General features: G+C 47.9%; 1 protein-coding gene across 2 annotated transcripts; it reads left to right on the top strand.

Moving 5' to 3' along the window:
* Window positions 1-7263: 7263 nt before the first annotated feature.
* On the top strand, window positions 7264-20892 carry ISL1 (ISL LIM homeobox 1). 2 transcript variants are annotated; one of them, XM_027793316.2, is made up of 6 exons: window positions 7264-7710; window positions 8576-8765; window positions 11995-12254; window positions 14232-14515; window positions 15940-16107; window positions 18313-20892. In XM_027793316.2, the coding sequence occupies exons 1-6, from the start codon at window positions 7683-7685 to the stop codon at window positions 18427-18429; spliced, it is 1047 nt and encodes a 348-aa protein (XP_027649117.1). In that variant the 5' UTR covers window positions 7264-7682; the 3' UTR covers window positions 18430-20892. The 2 variants fall into 2 exon arrangements, with proteins under 2 accessions (XP_027649117.1, XP_005242057.1); XM_005242000.3 differs by having other exon boundaries at window positions 14229-14515; window positions 18313-20890.
* Window positions 20893-22273: the final 1381 nt, after the last annotated feature.

Below are 22273 nucleotides of genomic sequence, written 5' to 3'. Positions count from 1 at the left end.
AAATATAATACATGTGCAGATAGGAAGCTGATATCATTTTAAAATTCCTGATCTGCAAAACATATATTTGGCAGCGAAACTGTTAAAGTACACACCTTACTTGCAGGGTCTTCAGATGCTGAGTTCACCCTGTACAAGTGGGTTTTTTTACACAGGAACACAAAAGCTGTATACAACAGAGTTGGAAAAGTCACAATATGTGGATGCAAATAACCATACAGGCAGAAATACACACCCACCGAAAGAGAAAGAGAAAAAGAGAGAGAGAAAGAGAAAAAGAAAGAGAAAGAGAAAGAGAAAGAACAAACAATGACTGGCAGCTCTTGCTTCACTTACTCATGATACAGCTCATTTCAAGAGCTGGGGCTGAATCCAGGATTCTGAGCAATACAAAGGAAACCACAAGTAGCTTTAATAATCATTAGATGCTCCAGACAAATGTTACAAATGTGTAACACATGTATTGGTGGTATCTATTGCATTAATACTCTGATTGTTTTTCTATCTATATACATATATAACTCAATACCATTGTATTGTGTGATATACCTTTCATCTTCATATGTAATGGATGGCACATGTTCCACTAGCAGGAAAAAGTGCTAAGCCATAAGTATGTTGTGAGTGTTTGTTCTTAATGTAAGATTTATGATTTATTGATGGCTTTTATTTGCCCCTGTTCAAAACAGAGACCACTGAACAGTGGACAATACATAACAATCCCCCCCTCCATTCTTCTGCTTTCATGCATGAGAAATGATGGTACAAAGGGTCATGGTCCGTCTTTAATTCATCCCCCTAACATGCTGATTGCACTACTTTCACTCAGGATTCTCCTGTTTTGTATGTAGCTACTTTAACAAATTTGTGTCTGCAGTTTTGAAACTTGCAGGGTTAGTATTGTGCAAATCTTGTTAGGCTTTTTTAGTTTGGGGGTTTTATTTTTTTTTTCTGTTGTAGTGAGGAATCTTGTCCTCAGAACAGGTATAATAACCTGTGAGCATTGCAGGGATATTCACGCGAGCACACCGAACAGTATTTATGGATATAGGGTTCTAACTGTTCCCTGTTCAGACTTCATCTACTTTTTGGGTCTCCCTACTGCTTCTGTGGTCATTAATTTTGCAAGGTTTGTTTTCAAGACCTAAGCAATAATAGCTAATGTAACAGGGCATCATTTTGTGTTTACACACATCCATACTTGGGCTAATTAACTCGACCTGTCTAGCCTCCATGCAGATAACTCTGTGTGTTCGGTTTGTTTTTTGGGTTTTTTTCTTCAGGTTGAGCCTGTCAATTTTATTGTGCTCTTTTGGGATGCAATAAATATACCTTAGAATGATCAAAGACAGGTGGAATATCCACTGCTAGGTCTAAAGCAGATCACTCCCCGTCGGACAAGTAATCCACTACCCATGGTCAAACTTAGTTTCTTCTAGTTGCTACACTCCTTCATTTATTTGGTGCTGTTTCCACTTTGCTGCTGTTGGGTCTTACTGCTTATGCATTGCTGGAAACCCTGTTGCAAAGGTCTGCAAGGCGCCGAAGACAGCGAGCCTCTCAGAAGGACAACTGGGCAGTGCCCGCCGCACAGCCATGTTCCAAACTGGTGAGACATCAAAGACGCGGCTGAGAGCAAGGGCAGGGGCGAGGGAGGCAGTAATGAATGCCTAATTGTCTCTGAGGGAAGGCGCCTTCGCTCGTCGGGGAAGAGCCCTTCGTAGGACAGCCGGTGCCGCCCGCACCGGGAGGCTATGCAGCTCTCCCCGCCGCCCCTGGCTCCTCGCCTCGGCCCTGGGTCGGGTGACCCGTGGTGCCGGGAGCCCCGTGGCGCTGCGCGGAGCTGGCAGTGCCGTCGCGAAGGCTGCGGAGCGGAGCGGAGCTGACCGGAGTGGAGCGAAGCCGCCCGCCCCCGCCGCCCAGCGAGGGGCGGCCTCGGGGCACCCCGGTGCGCTCCAGTCGGGCGAGGTGGGCAGGGAGCGGGCAGACTTGTGCAGCGGCCGCGGGCCTCGACAGCACCGCTGGGCCCGCCCCGGCTGCTGTGTGTGCTGTGGCGTTATCGTTGCTAGTGGTGGTGATGAGGGTGTTGTTAATTATTTACGTGCTTTCTTGGTTTGGTTCTTTTTCTTTCCAAAGCCATGCTCCAGAGCTGAGGGTCTGGGCTGTTTTCCCGGGAACTGAAGAAGTGACCACTGTAGCAGCACTGAGCCGGAACGCTAGCTGAGGTTATTCTGGCGAGGAAAACCTCCAGTGGGAACGAGCCTGTTCACGAGCGGGTAGAAGTGGTGTGTCCCCCGCGCCTACCCAGGGGGACAGGGTTATCCCGCTGCTCCGCCTCCCTCCTCTACCGGCAGTTTGTCCCCCGACGTGGGCTCGCTGCCTCCCCTCTCGGCCCCCCACGGCCCCCACGGACCGCGGAAAGAACGAAAAGGGCCCGATCCCCTCCCGGCGGGACCCCCGGCAGAGCGGGACTGGAAAGCGTGCCTTAAACTCCCTCTCTACCCAGAGATTGCTGTTCGCCCCAGAGACAAAATTGAGGCTGTATTTCCTGTCCTCGAACACTTCCTGACACGGGGAAGATAACAAAGGGGAAAGTTTAAAGCAATAAATATCCCCGATCCGCCTCGCCCCCCGTGTGCGCCCGCTGCCGAGGCCGGGCGGTGTTCGGCTGAGGAGAGACCGGGCTGTTCCAGTCCTGCCTCGGACCGCCCGGCCCGACTCGCGCTCTGCCCGAATCTTAACATCTTCGCGGATTTTCCTCCCCCCAGAATTTTTGGGGTTTATTTTCCCCCAACTGCCAAAGACCTTGCTCCCCTGCCTGCACTCCCCGTTAGTGTGCCCATTTCTGACCGGATTAAAGTGGGGCTGGTGACGCTGGCCGGTTCTGTGACAGAGCTAGCACACTCCGAGGAGGAAAAGGATGGCTTTTTTTTAATTTCCTTTTTTTTTTTTTTTTAAGCGGTAGAGCGATTTAATAAGCCAAATTGTATTACCAAAGTCACAAAGGTTTCCTGGGCGCGCAGAAGCCCACTGACAGGTTTTCTTGTGTTTTGATAGATTTAGTGCTGTTACGGTACACTTCTCACTCATATGCAGTAGCTAAGATTTGAAGATTAAAGATCGCACACCTCTAGATGAGTCAAAGACACACCCTGGAGCAGCTAATACATTTCGTGATTGATTCCCCGCTGCGTTGTTTCCAGTTCAGCCTTGTGCGAAACTCCTTCCTCTTCTCGGCAAATTGCACGGGCTCAGCCCTGATTTCCTCGCCGCATCCCACCAGGCAGCGAGGGGGAATCTGAACCTCTGGGAGCCCAAACCGACTCTTCTTGCAAAGCATCTTTCCGGCCAAAGCTCCTCAAGAAAAGTTGTAAACCGAAGCCAACTAAAGGAGCCCTTCTGCGTGCCGAGTGGCGAGGCTGCGCCGAGCCACTGCCATGCAGTGGGACAAAAAACGGCCCTCGCAACGGGAGTCGGGGTCGTTGGGGGACGGGACGGGACGAGACGACACCTCGCTGCTCCCCGCGGGCAGGACCCTCGGTCTGAGCCGCGGGACGGTTACACCGGCGGGCCCCGGCGGGACGGGTGGGAGCCCCCGCTGCCGGGGGCGCGCCCGGGGCTCGGCCGTCGCAGCTTGGTAGTGCCCCAGCCCTGGCCGGCAACGGCACCTCACCCAGACCCTAGTGCTGCCTCTCTTCCGAAACCAGCACTACCTCTTCAAATATTTCCCAAAGCTGATCTTTTTTCTCACTTTTTTTCTCCCCTGGGAAACAGCCCTAGTTTTCGCCGCTAAGCAAAGTCAGAACAGAATTTATAGCTGTTTTTTACGGGACAGAAGGGGTTAATCGCCGCTGTGAGTTTGGGGTTTGGTTTGCTGGGGGGTTATTTGTTGTGTTGGTTTTTTTCACCCGTTTCCTTCCCTAGAATGCATATAATCTCATTTGAGCCCCTCAACGTGATGAAAGCTATTGATTGCTGTGTAGAGCCACCGACTTTTAGCAGGCTCCCCCAGTCCCCTCCCCAAAAGTAAATAAATAAGAAAAAGGGGGGGGGGGGGGAAGGGGGAATGAAATTAACATATATTTTCGGAAGTGTCTCTAATATGTACAAATCCCATTTTATGTCTTTCCATTCCCATGTATATTGATACCATAAAAGAGAAATCCTTCAGGAGGGTTTTTCTCTGAATACCTTATTCATTGAAACTGGCAGTTCCACTCATTATTCCACTCCCTTAAACCCGATTCTGATGCTGGCTAAATACAGAGATTCCCCTTCCTGGAAACGCGAATCGAATACACAGTGAGCAGATCAGTAGCACAGGAGGGGGGAAAAAACCGTGATCAAAACCCTCCTTTTCTTCCTAATCCTGGTTTATTGGGGCGGAGACAGGTTTCTCGCTTATTGCACATCATTTGCAAAGATCAAGCTTAAAATGCAATCACCTCTCCAGAAGTAGTAGTTAAAACCCTAAAAGTCAGGAGATGGGGGTTAATAGGATTAAAAACAGATTGACTTGCTTTCAAATAAAGGTGTAACGGTGGAAAATAAGATGCGTTATTTCAGAGCTGAGGGGATGTATTTTAATCAGGCCAAATTTTTAAAAGAAATACAAGCGTCCATGGGGGAAATGCATAGGACGAAGTACAGGAAAACACCTTCCCTGTTTCCGTCTCTGTCATAAAATCCGCGCATTTTTTTTCTCAGGCATTGGGACGACTCTTTTTTTGTTGTTTTGTCGGGTTTTGTTTTTGTTTTTTTTTTAATTACTCGGATCTTTTGCCAGCTTGCAGCCTTCGAGGTCACCCGAGGGGGCGAGGGGGGGGTGTCTCACCGTGGCCCGTGCGGAGGCGGGGAGGATGATATTCGCAGAGTAACAGGCGGAAAGGCACAAAAGGTCCGAAACGTGCCCACGGTGCGGGGCCGCGGCCGATCGCCCCTCGGCCAGCAGAGGTCGCCGCGCTGCCTGTGCGCTGCCTGCGCGCCTCGGCGCGGGGAGAGGCCGGCCGGGGACCGGGCAACCGGGCAGGGACGGTGCCCCGCTGGAGGACGATCCTCCACCGCGATGGTGCCGCCGCTGCGCACGCTAAACACCGCGCACTGTGCCCCCACGGGAAAGGCGGCTGCGGCGGGCTCTGGGGGAGCGGGGGGGAGGGGGGCACGGCAGCGCTGCCCCCGCCCGGCCGACCGGCGCAGGGGTGACACCGCGCTCTGAGTCGATTTGGGTGAGATTGCCCACTGCTAGAGCTTTGCTCCATCACGTGCCAGGCTGTCCCAAGCTGCCAGCATCAGCAATCGTTGCTGATAATTGCTTTTTGGTTTACTCAGCTAACACACAGAATTATAAAGTATACGTATACCTAGTCTCTTACATATATATACGTGTACATAAACAATCCTATGTATATATATATGTATATCGTCAGTTTCTTGAGCGTAGAAGTGATCACCTAGCAGATTTGCATTTCAATGTTAATTTGAACGTCGAACATATAAAGTTACTGTGTGTGTTTACAACCATATCTTTACCGCCTGACACTATCTTGAGATCATTTCGAGACAGCTTGGTTATCTCTACAAGTGGGTCCCACTTCTTGTTTGAAATACTGCTGGAAGGTGTGTTTGTTCCGTCAGCTTCGGAAAGAAAAATATCTTGCAAACTAAGTTAGGACTCCGAGGAGGTCCGTTGTTCAGTAGCTGTCTTATCAGCAAATGCGAATTGCAGAACTTTTTCTTGGCTGTTTCATTTCAATTAGATTTCCCCGCGGGAAGATATCCCGAGTGAATAAGGCTTTGCCTCTCTTTCACCCAAACTCGATTGCCTTTGAAAAAAATAGGACTTTGAAAAAAATACATTCTCCTGAGAAGAAGTGATTGGAGGGCACTTATACACTACGTTCATGAGGGCGGTGTAACAGAACACAAAATCGGGATCTAACTGAAAGGGGACGTTTAAGTTGGGGGTGGAAAGGGGGGTGGGGTGGTAGAAGGGTTTGGAGTGGACACTCGCTGGAGCGGGTACAATTGCGCGCACAGACTAAACGAAAAGTACAACGGAGCCTAAGCGGAGCCTGCCCTTTGAAAAACATACACAAAGAAATCCGTGCCCATAGGAGAGTTGCATTTTGCCTGCTTTGGGAAGCTTTCAGATAACCGCCCGCTGGAGCCCGCAGCCCCTCGAGGCCGGTGCCCGGCGAGGCGGGCTGCGGGGCGCCGTGCGCCGGTGCGCAGCGGGAGGGCCAGGCACCGCACCGCACCGCACGGCGCCCGGCCGCGGCTCTCGGCTCCGGGCGTCCCACGTTTCCTCCAGGGAGCAGCGCCGCACAGCCGCGCCGGCAGCGGAGTCCGCGTATTCTCCCCCCCCCCCCCCCTTTTTTTTTTTTTTTTTTTAATAAGAATGTTACGGCATTCTCCACAGAGAAAGACAGAAGTTCTTGACTTTTATCCGTAAATCTCCATTCATGGCCAACCTACAGGGTGCGTTTCTATTTACAGATGGCGGGGGGGGGTGGGGGGTGGGGGCGGGGGGAGGCGGTTGGAGAAAGAAAGGAAAAGGATCTAAAAGGATTAGAAAACATAAATAGAATGGAGGGAGTGTTCAGAGATAATTTAAGGCAAATATTTGTACCTTCTTCGATCTTGTATTTGACAAAAATGCACGAAGCTTTTATCCGCTATTTGAAGGCAGAAGGAGGCTGTAGGAGAAGCACGAACAGCCCCAGCCCGTGGCTGGGGCCATGCCCAGGAGCCCGCCCTGCCCTCCCCGCTCGGCGCAGCTTCGCCCGCCCAGCCGGAGCAGCGGCTCCCGGCTAGGAAAGATAAACGCTCGGAAAGGAAACAGTTGGATTAACACCACCACCCAAAAAAAATATATATATACACACGCACATATATATATATATGTATGGAAATGGTAAATATGGCACGGCAAGACGGAGAGGTGGAAGGGGTGGAGGAGCCCGAGCGGGGCCGGGAAGGAGAATGAAAGGTGTGACGGGAGATAAGCGGCAGGGATGCAGTAGAGCGACAAGAAGAAAGTATAAAAGGAAATACAAATGAGGAGCGAGGAAAAGTTGCCTCCGAGAACCCGAGCCGGGGCCGCCGCGCCGCCAGACGCTGAAATATGATAATCAGAACAGCTGCGCCGCGCCGCCCGCAGCCAATGGGCTCCGCGCAGGCGTGACGTCCCCGCGCATGACGTCAGCCAATGGCGAGCGGGCTGAGTTGGAGCAGAGAAGTTTGAGTAAGAGATAAGGGCGAGGCGAGTGCCCGAGCCGCCAGCGCCCAGCTCGGCACCGCCGCACCGCACCGCACCGCACCGCGCCGCGCCGTTCCCGCACCGCGCCGTTTCCGCACCGCACCGCACCGCACCGCGCGGCCGGACTTCGCTGCGCTCCCGGCGCCGCGCCCCGCACGGCACTGCGCCGCGCCTCACTGCGCGCCCCCTTCTCTCTCCGCAGCCCTGACAGTAACTCTCCCACGCCCGTGGTGTTTTGTTTTGCCTTTTTTTTTCTTTTCGAGTCTCTGTTTTTTTCCCTTTTGTTATTGCTTTTTTGTTTGTTTTTTTTTTTTGTTTGTTTGTTTTGGTTTTTTTTTTTTAGCGACAGCTCTCAAACCTACTTTGGGGTCTTAAAACGAAACCGTACACCATTTCACTGTGGACATTACACCCTCTTACAGATATGGGAGACATGGGAGACCCACCAAAAAGTAAGGCGGAATTTTTACCGTTGTCGGAATAAATGTGCTGTCTATTGTAATCGTCTCAGGCAGGCGAACTGCTAAAGAGCTGAACTTCATTTGAATAGTAGAGAAGGTGCCTTTGTTGCCGTACCTGCATGCTTGCTGTGTTTTAACCTCGTAGCCTTGTATGTTAATAGCCTGGGGTCCTGCTCTCTTTTAAAGTTTGGGGAGTAGACATGATTTTAATGGGATCTCCAAACATGGAGCCTTAAATTCTCGTGCTAGACTGCGGTGAGGCTGTCTGCCTATCCAGCACCTAGTTTGTCTAGGGGAATTAGCATTAGACTTGCAAAATGGAGCAAGTGACAACAGTAATGATGCTTGTTCTTGCTAGCAGCCTTGAGTCCCCTTTCTGTGGCAAAGGGCTGAATGTGAAGAGCACCCTGCCACGCATTCATCGTTTCCAGTCACAGTCTCTTAAAAAATGAAATCAAACAGATAGGTGCTGTCCCCGTAAGGCAAGGAATTCAAACATGCAAACAATAAAATAAAAATAAAACAACGAGGGAGTTTGGAGTTTTGATTCCGTGAAAGGCTTGGGAAATGAAGACCTTCACCCTGAAGACTGTTCACATCTGCATTTTAACATATGTTCCGCCTCCTTTCTAAACAAGGCAAGGTTTTGATGGCACACTTCAATTACAATCCAAAAGTGTTATACTCTTTAAAACAAACAAACAAAAAAAAACCCAACAAAAAACCCCAAACAACCCAACAACAACAAACCAACAACACTCCTAAAGTACGCTCTATAAAAGAACGACACTGAAAGTGTGTTTATCGCTGTAGGAGAGTAAACGGTTAGTCAATCATGTATTTATTTTTATTTCAGAAAAACGCCTGATTTCCCTATGTGTTGGTTGCGGCAATCAGATTCACGATCAGTATATTCTGAGGGTTTCTCCGGATTTGGAATGGCATGCGGCGTGTTTGAAGTGTGCAGAGTGTAATCAGTATTTGGACGAGACCTGTACGTGCTTTGTTAGGGATGGCAAAACCTACTGTAAAAGAGATTATATCAGGTACGCCATTTACGTTGTTTAATTCTTCGGTGAGATTTTTTTTTTTAACTTTATAAATCTGACAGAGGCAGGAAGAAGATAAATGGTGAGAAAGAGGGTGAAAAGACAATTGTGACTTCTCTATAGATAGACAGGCGAGTAAAAAAGTTAGAGTCAAGTTTTTTGTTCCACAGATTCAAATGCAAATTTATGTATAAACAAAACCGCATTCGGGAACGGCTAGCGACTGTGTGGGACCCTCCTGAGGACTTTGGCAATGCATTCTGTGATTCTAAAAAAGTGGGAAATCGTAGGTAATGGAGAATATTTTCAACAGTGTAGATATTGCGGGCAAGACGGAACTGATCGCTTTCTAACACAACCTGAGAAATGCACCTCTCTGTTTTTGCAAAAGCATAATGGCATTCATAAGAAAGGCACTTCAGGCATGTATGCCTTAAAAATAAATACACGGCGCGGGGGGGGGGGCGGAAGAACCCAAAACACAACCTATTTAAAGTAGGCCTATCGGGGGAAAGAAAAAAAAAAGGGGGGGGGGGGGGGGGGAGAAAAGCAAAACCTAAGTTTCCTTCAGAATGAAGGATCCTTTACTGTGGATCCTAGGTTAAAACCTAGACCAAAATGTTTCTTCGCTAAAATAACTGACATTTAATCTTTTTAAATATTAACCCCTTTGGTGATATCTGACTGCCTTTTCTTTCTTATCTTATCTGTACTGATGAATTAGACAGAGCAGATCAAATTGCCCATCATCTGTTCGCGAACAATTGGGTATATTTAGATAATGGAACCGCTTCCTTCCTCACATTAAAATCTGGTAACAGATAAAATGTGAGAGTTGCCAATCCTGACACTATAGAGAAACCAAAGCAGGAATTTCGAGTGTGTTTATTTTTTGTGCTCCTGGGTCATGCTGATCCATTTCAGTGTCGCTTACTGGGTTTGCCAAACCAGAACTTTGCATGACACTGCGGTACGGACAATATAGTTTTTTACAGAAAGTTTTGGAAGCAAGTACCTCCATAGCCACCTAACATATCTTTTCTAGTTTCTTCGCAATTCTGAATTGAAATAAAACACTTGAGTCTTTCTTTCTCCAGTGCACAATTCATAAGCAGATCATTTCTTCAAGTCGTTGTGAGATTATTTTCAAAGTTTTACCATGGCAAAAACCAAAAAACAGCCAACCTTCTTTCTTCTTTCTTTCTTTCTCTCTTTCTTTCTTTCTCTCTTTCTTTCTTTCTTTCTCTTTCTTTCTTTCTTTCTCTTTCTTTCTTTCTTTCGTTCTTTCTTTCTCTTTCTTTCTCTTTCTTTCTTTCTCTTTCTTTCTTTCTCTTTCTTTCTTTCTCTTTCTTTCTTTCTCTTTCTTTCTTTCTTTCTTTCCTTCTTTCTTTCTTTCTTTCTTTCCTTCTTTCTTTCTTTCTTTCTTTCTTTCTTTCTTTCTTTCTTTCTTTCTTTCTTTCTTTCTTTCTTTCTTTCTTTCTTTCTTTCTTTCTTTCCTTTTAAACGCACTGTGGAGCCGTGCTTTTAAATGTTGTCCTTTCAGTTATTTCAGATGAAAGGGAAGTTGGGACTTAGATGTGCTCACTTGTCTCCTGCTAGAACTCAGTGGTCGAAATTTAATAAGGGAAAAAAAATGCTTCTCTTTTAAGTTAATACGGAATACATTTCATGTGCAAGCCGACTTCGAATTAGACCGTGAGCCAATCTATAATTGTAAGACATGTGGGCACACACACCCCACCCCCAACTTTTGTACCTATTGTACCGATTAACGCATACACTGTGCGATCGCCCTGTTCTTTTGCTGTTTAGCTGTTTGGGTTTTTTTCTTCTCAAAACCTTACAGTTTGGAAACATGTAGCTCTGAATATAGGATTAGCACACCTCCACAGATAGAGCAGCTGAAGATGTGTGTAAATAAACATCTGTACCCACAAGCATACATTACAGACTGTATGTCTAAGGAAGTGTACTAGTAAGGAAACGTGTGGGGATGTTTTAGGAAGAGCTTTTACAGTTCCGTGGATCGTGTGCGTATATACGCGTGCGTACATTTGCGGAAATATGTTAATTTTACTTAATACCAAGAAGGATGGCTAAGGAGCGCTTGGTGGGAGCCGGGAGACTGACTGTAGTTCCAGACACCCGGGTTGGTGCGTTTTCTCCTGGTCACCTACTGATGGGTGAGCTGTCCTCCTCTCCTCCACGGGAGACAGGGAACCTGCCACCCACCCCACAGACCCATTAGTTGCCGCGTGGGGCTGTCAGCGAGAAGTTGCCCTCTCACTCCTGCCGGAAGGCTTGAGCCCCGGCCCAAAGTGGGGGTGTCAGCCGGAGGAGAGACGGGGCAGGGAGGCTGGGGCAGAGTCAGGCAGCAGAGCCAAAGCACCCAAAATGCCTTTTAGTAGGGGGCGGGGGAGGGGAGTCGCACTTCTGTATATGTGAGCGTGTATATATGTAAGGAGGTGCGTGTGAACGCCTGTATTGCGGTATAAAATGAACCCGTTGGTAGGGGATAAGGGAAAGAGCCCCGGCCGCTGGCAGAGCCGCCCCTGCCGCGGCCCAGAGGTGCAGCTGCCGGCGGCCCGGGCACGCATTAAGTGGCACAAGCCCCGAGTGGGCTCCTCCAGAAACAGCACCGTTTGGTGAGGCTGGAGGGTTTGTGCGTGGGGAGCGGATGGCAGTTTCTCCATCCTTGCCTTTCCCCGGCGTACCCGGGAGGTCCGGTTCAGCCCCGGGCCAGGCTAGGTCAAGTCCCCCTGCCGTGGGGAGGGAAGGAGAGGGCAGGGACGGCCCCTCGCCTGCTGCAGCCCGGGCGCTGGGGCAGGAGGGAAAGGTCGGCGTCTACTCGGGAAGGAAGGGGGTCGCTTTTTTTGTTTCCTCCCGTTTCTCCTTCCACCTCCGTCGCGCCTTCCCTCCTCCCTCTCCTTGCCCACCGGTGTCTCCTGGTCCCCACCGCCTTTTTACGGCGTGGGGATCAGGGCACCAGCAGCAAGCGAATCTGTTTTGTTTCCTCTTCTGGCTTCTGTATTTTCAAGGCCTGTTTAACTAGTGGAGTGCGTGTGGCGCGGGGCCACGGGGCTGCCCACGAGCGGGAGTGAAAACCTCTCTTTCTTTTTCCCCTTCCTTTCTCCCCCCTCCGCCCTTCCCTGCCCTCCCCCTTCCCCCTTCCGTGCTCTCCCTCCTTCCCTCCCTTCTCCTTCTTTCTGGACTGGGCCCCGCTCAGGTTATACGGCATCAAGTGCGCCAAGTGCAGCATCGGCTTCAGCAAGAATGACTTCGTGATGCGCGCCCGCGCCAAGGTGTACCACATCGAGTGTTTCCGCTGCGTGGCCTGCAGCCGCCAGCTCATCCCCGGCGATGAATTCGCGCTGCGGGAGGACGGCCTCTTCTGCCGGGCGGACCACGACGTGGTGGAGCGGGCCAGCCTGGGCGCCGGGGACCCGCTCAGCCCCCTGCACCCCGCCCGGCCGCTGCAGATGGCAGGTACCGCCCGCACCCGGCGCCGCGGGAGCCCGCGGGGTTCGGCGCCACCCGGCCCGGCGCCTGGCGAGGCGGCCCGCCGCTGGCAGCGGGACACGCGCACCCGCGGAGAGGCGGCCCCGAGCGTGCGCGCCCCTCGCCCGGGGCTGCCGCGGGTCCCGCTGCTGTCAGAAGCGCCCGCGCAGGCGGTACGCGTGAGGCGGAGACACCTGCGCAGGGGGCCGCACCCCCGCCAGCCTGCGCCCCTCCCGCTCCGGCCATGCACAGGGCGCGGAAGCCGTGTCCCGTTCCGTCCCGTCCCATCCCCCCCGCCCGAGCCCGCGGCAGCCGGGAGCCGATGTCGGAGAGGGACGAGCCGCTGCAGGGAGCAGGTCTCCGGCAAAGCGCAGACCTCTCTGCCTCAGGCGCATGTGGAAAAGCTGTTCTAAGCACTGGTGGAAGCAGGGGCCGAAAAGATAGACTTCATAACTACAGGCGAGCACTTAGGCTGTAATTTAAAACTGTCAACAAGCTAATCTTCGGTAATTGCCTTTTAAAGTGACTCTGCCTCTTGAAACGTTTTATGTGATTTGATGAGAATTTCATCTTAAAACTCAGTATTGTAACTTCAGAGTCTCCGCCTTACAACTTTACTTACACTTTTAGTTCTCGACGGGTACATCAGACACCCGGGGACGCTTAGCTTTAGGAAGGGACACGTCTCTGAGGCAAACTAGGCTGGTTAGCCTACAAAGTTAGCCGGCGTTATTGCTGTGCAAGTAAGTGTAACTCGAAAGGTTACTTACAAACACGGGCTTGCTTCCCGCTTCTGAGCCTCTTTCAGGTGACATATCTATATATAGGGAGAAATAATCCCACAGCTGATCACGGCAAAATTTTAAAGAGATTGTGCGTGCTCCCTATAGCCTATTTGTCCTTGTCTCCGAAAAGTGTATTGTGTCGGCAGGTACAATGCTGCTAAGATTTGAAACCTTTGTATTATCTTGATCGCATTTGCTGATTTATTGCTATAATCAGAAAAGTCGGAACCCGATGGTACAAACCCAAGCACTTCTGAGCATTAGCTAACAAGGGTTTTAGGGGGGGGGGGGAGAAAGTAGTGTTTTTATTTTTTATTTGACTGGCTCAGATTACAAGTAGATAGCTACAGCTACACAATATACAGCAGAATAGCACAATCACACGAACACTTTTAGCTCTTGATGTGACGCTACCCGTAGGTTTGCATTTCTTGGCAAACGAGTTGCTAGGCTTGTTCCCCTTGTAAAGAATTGACGAAACATTCATTCTTTCTAAGTATTCATCAAAAGCCGACATAAATTCGCCTAGCACCTCTGCTTTCTAAGATAGACACCCGTCTTCCGAGCTCTGGGATACGGGGCTCTCAGAGGGCTTTCCTCCACTGTCACGGTGCAGCGGATATGGCTTGGTTTACTTGGATTTGGAAGCATCAAAATGCCGGGAGCTGTTGCACTTTACCGCAGCCTCTGGCTAAACTGAGCTAGATTCAGTATACAAGAAGCAGTCCCGAATTGTGATTAATTTAAGAAGGATTTCTTCAGTAATTTTCGGGCCAAAAATCTGTTTTGGTGATCTGTCAGGAAATAAATACGTAAAACCCTCCCCCTCCTTTCCTAGAGCACGCACACCTTAGAGAACTCGCCCTCCCCTGTCAAGTCTCACGCAGGTTCAAGCTTCTGTCATTAAAGGTTTTAGGGGGGTGGTTTGTTTTTGCAAATTAATTATCTGTGGAGTCAGAAATGTCAGTCCTGTCACTCCACCAGCGCATAAAGCAGAGGAGGCTGCAGGAGCACCAATAGATCTGACTGCTTGAATGGCCTCTGAAAGAGGGTTCATCACCCACCCGCCCCCCACCCCCCGCCTCCCCTTGTCCCACCAGCTTAGATTCATAGCCTCTGCAGACTCCCTGCTTCCTACTCATGGGGATCCTGTTCCTTCCTTCCCCTTTCCTTACAGCAGAACCTATCTCTGCCAGACAGCCAGCTTTGCGACCCCATGTCCACAAGCAGCCCGAGAAGACCACCCGAGTCCGGACTGTCCTTAATGAAAAACAGCTTCACACCTTGAGGACCTGCTATGCTGCCAACCCCAGACCTGACGCCCTCATGAAAGAGCAACTGGTAGAAATGACTGGCCTCAGCCCGAGGGTCATCAGGGTTTGGTTTCAAAACAAGAGGTGCAAGGACAAAAAAAGGAGCATTATGATGAAGCAGCTTCAGCAGCAGCAACCCAATGACAAAACTGTAAGTGGTTTCTGCCTCTGACCGTGTGCTGCCTTCCTTTCCAAGGAGAAACGCCTGGGCTATGGCCAGCCCGGCCAGTTTCTGGGGTCGGTTTGACGCTTTTGGTTTTGTGGGAGCTCCCTTAAAACAAAGAAAAGGGTACCATTTCACTATTAGCCGCTTGTTTCTGCTGTAAGTGCAATTAAAACAGACCACAGCGAGGAGCCGATATAGGCTGCTCAAGCGAGTATGTCTTTTGGTGGGGTTGAGGACACACTTCTCTGCAGCATGAATAGCGACCTGCAGAGCTTATGGGACATAAAAAGCCCAGCCTTGTGAAATATTTGTATTGCAAATGCAAAGAACTTCTGAAGGGGAAAATGACGCTTTTGCCCTCTTCAATGGTTTTACATAGGAGTAAACCCACAAGTAAAACCAAAAGGAAATTTGATGTATTTTCTTAGCATTTCATGCACTACAATGTGTGTGTGTGTCTAAGTGCTCTTACTGTAGAATAAGACAAATGCGGTGCAATTTTTTTAATTACCTTCCTGTTTACAAGTTACTCAAAATATATATAGTTTCCACGCAGATATAATATTAAGTACTTGTCTGCAGGCATATATATGCACGTGTGATGCAAACAAGTGGAAAGCACTGGGTTCAGCAGAGCAGACTGGCTGTCTCCATTTCAAGTTAACTTTTTTCCTTTTTTTTATCCCCCTTTTTTCCCCTGCTGTTATTAATCCACTTGAAGAAGAGTCTGTTATTCTCCCTGTGTATATTGACTGACCTAAGAATGACTATTAATTCATAAGGCTGCCTAGTTAAGTGGAATTTAAGGAGTTTCATTTTACCCTGTTGGAATGCAATAAAACACGATGTTATTAACTCGCCTGAACAATCTATTCGTCGAGGCTCGGAGTTATTTTGTACGCAGTGCCTGCTCCACTGGGAGGGCTGAGGGTTCCTTTTTTTTTTTTTTTTTTTTTTTTTTTTGAGGTGGGAGTGAGGGGATGCGGGGGGAAGATCGCGGTATTGGCGTACCCCAGGTTTGCCGTACAGTGGATATACGATCCAGTTAAAGTTGCTCAGAAAAAAAACCGGCCTGGATGCGAAGTGGAAAAGCAGCATGATTAACCGTTTCTTGTGCCGATCGGCAGCCAAGGTACAGGCTGCTCGTGTTTGAGAAAGCTTGGGGCGGAGGGGGTATGCCTTGAGAGAAATAGGAGGATTAAAGGGAAAGAAAGTAAACTTCCACCGTGATAAATGCAGCGGGTAGAAATAGGCTGACCTGGAGTAGAATAGAGTAAGACATTCACAGCAGATTAACAAAGCAAATACAAGCGACTGTATAGATAAGATAGAAAGCAGTTTATTGACTCTGCGCTTATATACAATATAGTTAACCAAGATCATTAACATCTTTCCCCGGCTATTTACAGAATATCCAGGGGATGACAGGAACTCCGATGGTGGCTGCTAGTCCGGAGAGACATGACGGCGGTTTACAGGCGAACCCAGTGGAGGTGCAGAGTTACCAGCCGCCCTGGAAAGTACTGAGTGACTTCGCATTGCAGAGTGACATAGACCAACCTGCTTTTCAGCAACTAGTAAGTGTCGGTTCCCAGCCAAAGCAGACCAGCCTGTACTCGAGGCAGGGCAATGGGGGATTCCCTAAACGTGCCGGATGCCCTCAGTGAGATGAGCAACCCGGACTAGACAGGTTTTCCTGAAATTGAGAGGTGGGCATGATGGCACCCTGTAAATGCAGCGAACTATATGATTTAATAGGACTCGGTGCAACATCTACCTTAGTGCACAGCAGAGCTCTTTCCGGGTGGAGTGGGGACTAGATAAGGCCCGACCGGGGTCTGAGACTAACTGAGCTCGCACACTCTTGAAAACTGAAAGCACCCTTATCCAGAAAATTAAAAACATTCTTCACGTGTCACTTAATTTCATGTACATTTGTGAAAGCAGTTTCTAAAATCTGCCCCTCCCCCCTTCGGACCAATTTTGCCTTAATGCAGTAGGGTGGATTTTAAATATATGATTGCAATGTCAGCCTGTGCCCTTGATTTGTCACAAACACATGAATAGCTCGATTACATTTTTGAAGTCCTTGTTTTAAACCTGTACCTCTAGATATCACTTTATATATCTATATACACATACATATAGATTACATTAAATGTTGTGTTTTGGAAAGGGAATTGTTAGTATTTATTCACGTGAAAAATTCAAACAATATAGTAAACTGCCTTAAGCCAAAAGAAAACAGACCTTTTAGAATAAATACAGTTTTTAACTCACTTCCTTATGCCTACGTCATTTGGCAGCTCATACGGGACCATATAATCTGCAATACTTAGGCTCTACAAGGTGAATTAAGGACAGAAGTTCAGCCTTAACTGAATTTCCTGACCTAAGTGTGTTAAAACCAGATCTTTATAAATAATCAGGTACATGGCATGTGGTTTTTCAGTGATTCAAAATAATACTTAATGATGAAAAATTAACATATAGACCCTTTTTTGAGCTCTTAGGCATTTTTTTTTTTACATGAAGCAGTGGAAGACAAAGTTTTGTAGCTATGTCTAGAATTGTTTCTAGACTTTTTCAGATCAGTATCACTCTCTTGCAGAATCGATTTTCTTTTGCCCGGTGGCAGGCTGCAGCGTGCACACTGTGCTTGCTCAGGAAGCTGTAGAACAGCAGCAGGGCTATTTGCATCATCGTACCTCTAGAGCAACCACCGGTTTTCCTGCTTTAATCAAGCTGTCAAGCAGACACAAGAAAAATTGATCTCCTTCGGCTGCCTTACTTATTGTGCCTTAGCAGGATAGGAGACTTTAAAAACCTTTGATACAGTGAGTTTTTGTATGGAGTAGTTCGTGGGCGGGGGGGGGGGGGGGGGGCGCAGCATGAAAGATGGATAGCCCTACCTACACATATAGGTAGATAGAACATTAGATAAATAGGTGACTATTTATATATTGGACATGTCTGACGCTGAAAAGAGTTAAAGAATAGTGCATGGAACAGACAGTTCATCCACGGTTCGAGGCACGTCTCTAATCTGGAAAGGGACTTTATCACAGGATCGGCCAACTAAATAGGTGCCAAAGAAATGCTTTTGGATTAGCAAAGCTCCACCCTTCAAATCATGCCTTTTCCCAACGCTGCTCCTAAACTAACGGGAGCTGCGGGGCACATTAGGATGGAGAAGTGTGACCTTTTTTATCAAACTGACTCTCGTTAAAAAGAGATAGCACCCACTTCAAATCACAAATGAAAGAGAATGGTTTGTTTCAAATGCCTTCTGCTCCTGGATGCTCCTTCCAGGTTTATTTTAGTACGTGCACAAAGCGGGGAAAAAGTAATCTTGCAGTTTCGTGTCAAAAAAACATGTGCACTCTTAAATAATTGACTAGAACATCCTGTTGGGATTGCCGCTCTTGCAACACAGGGAAGAAGGCCTCATTAATAAGTTTGTTTATTTGCTTGGTTTTTCAGGCTTTTTTTGTTAAGTGGTTGTTGGTTGGTTTTGGTTTTGGGTTTTTTAACCTGTTTTTTTCGGCGATTTCGCCGAAGGCCTGAAGAAGGTTTCAGTGAAGTCAATGGGGAAGCTAAACAAAGCAACAAAGTGACACAGCCTCCCACGGAGATATAGCAGGCTGTTCGGCTGCGTGCCTGTGTATTTGCTTTTGTGTTCTTCGTCTTTGCCTGCTAGTTTTCTTTGCTTGTTACAGTTGTAACAACACCTATTTTTCTTATTTTTCTTTTTTTTTTTTTTTTTTTTTTTTTTTTGGCAGGTTAATTTTTCAGAAGGAGGACCCGGTTCCAATTCTACTGGAAGTGAAGTAGCATCAATGTCCTCTCAGCTGCCAGATACGCCCAACAGTATGGTAGCCAGTCCTATTGAGGCATGAGGAACATGCATTCAGTTTTCTGTTGTGTTGTTTCTGCCCTTACCCTCACCCCTGTTGGAAAGAGTGGGAAAGTGATCGTGTTGAGACTCCGAAATTTAGGGGGGAAAGTATTTAACAACCCTGTAATGAACCTAGCAAGGAACTGCTTCATGAAATGAACGGAGTCATGTTTGAAAAGACAAGGTAATATGGTAGCAACACTGTGAAGACAATCATGGGATCTTACTAGAATAAATACTAAAAAAAAAAAAAAAAAAAAAAAAGAAAAAAACACACAAAAACCAACAACAACAAAAAACCAACAAAGCAAAACAAACTGTGCTATTCAATTATCTTAAGGGGATCGAAAAGACGTTTTCAAAACGTAAAGCATTTGTACTCGTGGATCTCAAAAAAAAAAAAAGAAAAAAGAAAAAAAAAATTCATTTGACTGCACATCTTAGAGAGCAAGGTAGAGGGACTTCCTATCCAGTCCCTCCCAATCCGAATGGTGCTGTTTCTATATTGGTGATTGCCTTGCCAAAAGGAGCTCCAGTAGGTTTTTCATCATCAGGAAAGAGACTATTTAGCCTTGCATTGTTGAAAGATTCATTGCAGGAAGGTGGAGCTGCATTGGTTTGCAATGTTGTTTTTAGTTGACTCTTAACAAGGGGTTGTTTCCTGGGTCTCTTCTAGCATGTACTGTAGTGGGGATTTGATTTTGTTTAGTTGAGATCCACTCTCTATCAAGTTAAAGCGATTAAAAATAGGTTTTTGAATTATTCTTTAAAAACCAATTTGTAAAAGCATTGCAACAAGGTATACCTCTATTTTGCCACAAAGCGTCTCGGGATTGTGTTTGAAATGTGTCCGTCCAAGAACCTTCCCCTCCCCCAAAGATGTGTATAGTCATTCGTTAAAACGACTGTTTTTCTCTCTTACTCTTTCTCTCTCACTCTCTAGAAATAAAGAGGAAAAAGTAAAAAAAAAAAAAAAAAAAGAAAAAGAGAAAAGAAAAAGAAAAAAACCCATCCTTTTTGTTTGCTCTTGCATTGCAAAATTATAAAGTAATTTATTATTTATTATCGGAAGACTTGCCACTTTTCATGTCATTTGACTATTTTTTTGTTTGCTGAAGAAAAAAAAAAAGAAAAAGAAAAAAAGAAAAAAAAAAAAGAAAAGGTTGTACCGTGGTCTTTGAATTATATGTCTAATTCTATGTGGTTTTTGTCCTTTTTTTTCTTAAATATTATGTGAAATAAAAGCGCCATATGTAGAATTATTATATCTTCAGGACTATTTCACTAAATAAGCGTTTGGAATAGAGAAAATAATAATAATATTAATATTAAATAATGAACAAAGTTCCCTCTTCTAAATATTTACAAGTTAGCAGCTAAAATACCTGAAATAAAATATTGCATGCAAAGCAGGTCGTTAGTGAATAAAAGGAGTGTGATATTTTATTGCAAGTATTCACGACCAGCTTGTAAATTCCGTTTCAACAACTATATCAGGGCTAGTTGGATGCCTTAGCTTTCAATCGATAACGTTAGAAACTCTCTTGTTAGTGTTTCCCCCACCCCATCCCTTGCCCTTAAAAATGATATTACTCTAGGCATGATCTGACTTAACGTTAAGACATCTAAAGAACTGTGAGCTCAGGCTTTTTGCTGAGTTCCATTATTTTTAAAATAATAATAAAAAGAAAGAAAGTGCTGTATACCAAAGCCTCGTTGTTGAGATTGTTGAAGTGACCTGTACTTTAAGTATAAGCTCCTGATAAAAGGGACGCTTTTTGCTTAACAAGTCAAGTATGACCATTATTTATCAGTGTCTGCTGTCAAAACGATTGAAAAATGCTGCAGGAGGAATATATTGAGGGGATATTGCTATGAAATTGCACGAATGGTGTTCCTTATTTTCTGTCGACTTCCCTCTCTTCACTCCCTCTTTTCTTCCTTTTTTAATTCGTGGGGGAGAGGGTGGTGAAAGCTAGAAATGTGGGCGATTTTTTGGGGATAAGTAGAAAGAAGAAGGAGGAGGAGGAGAAGCAAAAAAAAAAAAAAACCCACAAAAAACCACAAACCCCCACAAACATAGGAAAGGGTTGTTTTTGCTCCAATCCAAGTGCTCCCTAGTGCTCCTGGCCAGCACAAGACAAGGGCTTGCTTTAAGAAACCCTTAACTGGAATATACAGAGATTTTTAGTCTGACAAAGACAAGTTGGTTTGCATGACAGTCACTCCAAACCCTAATGTTTTCTTAACATAACCTTCTTTTTCCTCCCTCCTCACCATCTCAGCCCACCCTGAGCAAGCTCAGCTATAGAGACAAACCATTTCGACAGTACAGAGAACATTAAAAAAAAAAAAAAAGTTAAAAGTCTAATACAAGGATTTAAATCATTCTGATTAGAAACTGGATTCATTTTGTATGCTCAAGTGTAATACATTTTTGAGTACTTGATAAATATTTAAATAAATATGAAATCTACCTTAAACTGTGTGATTAGTAACCCTTGTGTTTTCATGCAGGATCAGAGACTTAGTACGACGCTTCGGGGGGCGGGAGGGAGAAGGGGTGTCATTACTGCCCGGTGGTCTAACGTGTAAGTTGTTGGGTCGCGCTTACCGACGGGAGCGGGAGTGGGAGCGGGAGTGGGGGCGGGGGGGGGGGGGGGTTAGGGAAGGGGGAAGAATTTTGGAGACCAAGCCTCCGACTCGGGGGTGGGTGGGTGTTGTCTTTAACTGGCGCTGAAAAGCTGTAAGGTCAGGGCAACACGGGGGCCTTGCGTTCGGCTTTGACCGCCCGGAGGCTGACGCGTAGGTGGGAAGCGCGGCCGCCCCGCGGTCAGCGGCGCAGGGTTACGCCGGGGCGGGGGTGACCCCGCAGGAGAGGAGTAACTTGCGCGCCAGGGGGTTGCTGAGAGTTCCCTCCACCCAGGGCAGGGCCTTTGGGCCAGTGAAGGTCTGCCGTCTCCGAGGGCCACGCAGGAGGGAAAGGCGAATTTTGGCTGTCCCTCCTGTCGCCCCTTACGCGGGGAAAGTCCCCCCCCGCGCTGCGCGGCGCCCCGCGGTCCCGGCGCGCCCCCCCCGGCGGCCAGGGCTGCTGCCGAGATAGGCGGCCCGCCGGGGGCAGGGGTTTGCGTTGGGGCTGCCAAGGGCCAGGCTCCGCAAAAGGCACAGGGCAGCGTGTCCTCGGAGGGCGTCAGCCGGCTCCGACTGCTCGGCTCAGCGGCGGGCTGCGGGAGGGAGCTCCACCCGGGATGTGCCCGCACCCACACCTACCGCCGGGTCCTTCCAGCACCCCAGCGGAGGGTCTAAGCCCCTCCGAGCTTTCGGGTGGTGGTGGTGTGGGGGGGCACGACTGTGGTCGCTTCTGCGGCGGCCAATCGGGGGGTCTCCGCGACCCCCGGCCACCGCCACCCTGCTGCGGCCCGTCCCGCTGCGCAGACCTGCGGCCCCGGGGCCACCCCGGAGCCTCTCCCTTCGAAACTTCATTTGAACAAAACTCGGTTTATGTCAACATTACTTCTATTGCTGGATGGAGGGGGTTCTTCCATGGCCTTGAGTTCCCTTTTCCATTTCATATATTTGTGACATATTTCTTCCCTCCCCCAAACCTTTGAGCGTTATCCTCCATGGAGCAAATAGAGACAAACTTTTGAGCAGTCCCTCCTAGCGCCTTCAGGAGAACACCCTTCCTGAGCTCGAGCAGCAGTATTTGTGCAAGCGACAGAAAACATCCTCTTCATGAAATGCACGGCCTCATGGTGCTCTGTGCAGGTTCCTGCCCTGGTTCCTCTTTCCGATACTGGCGAGGGCAGCAATTTTCCAGGTCTGCCGGCTTTCTTCTTGCTGCA

Source organism: Falco peregrinus, chromosome Z, assembly GCF_023634155.1.
Source record: "Falco peregrinus isolate bFalPer1 chromosome Z, bFalPer1.pri, whole genome shotgun sequence".
In the NCBI taxonomy this organism is placed as follows: domain Eukaryota; kingdom Metazoa; phylum Chordata; class Aves; order Falconiformes; family Falconidae; genus Falco; species Falco peregrinus.
The sequence above is the reverse complement of the archived record's forward strand: the minus strand, read 5'-3'. Positions and strand labels throughout refer to the sequence as shown.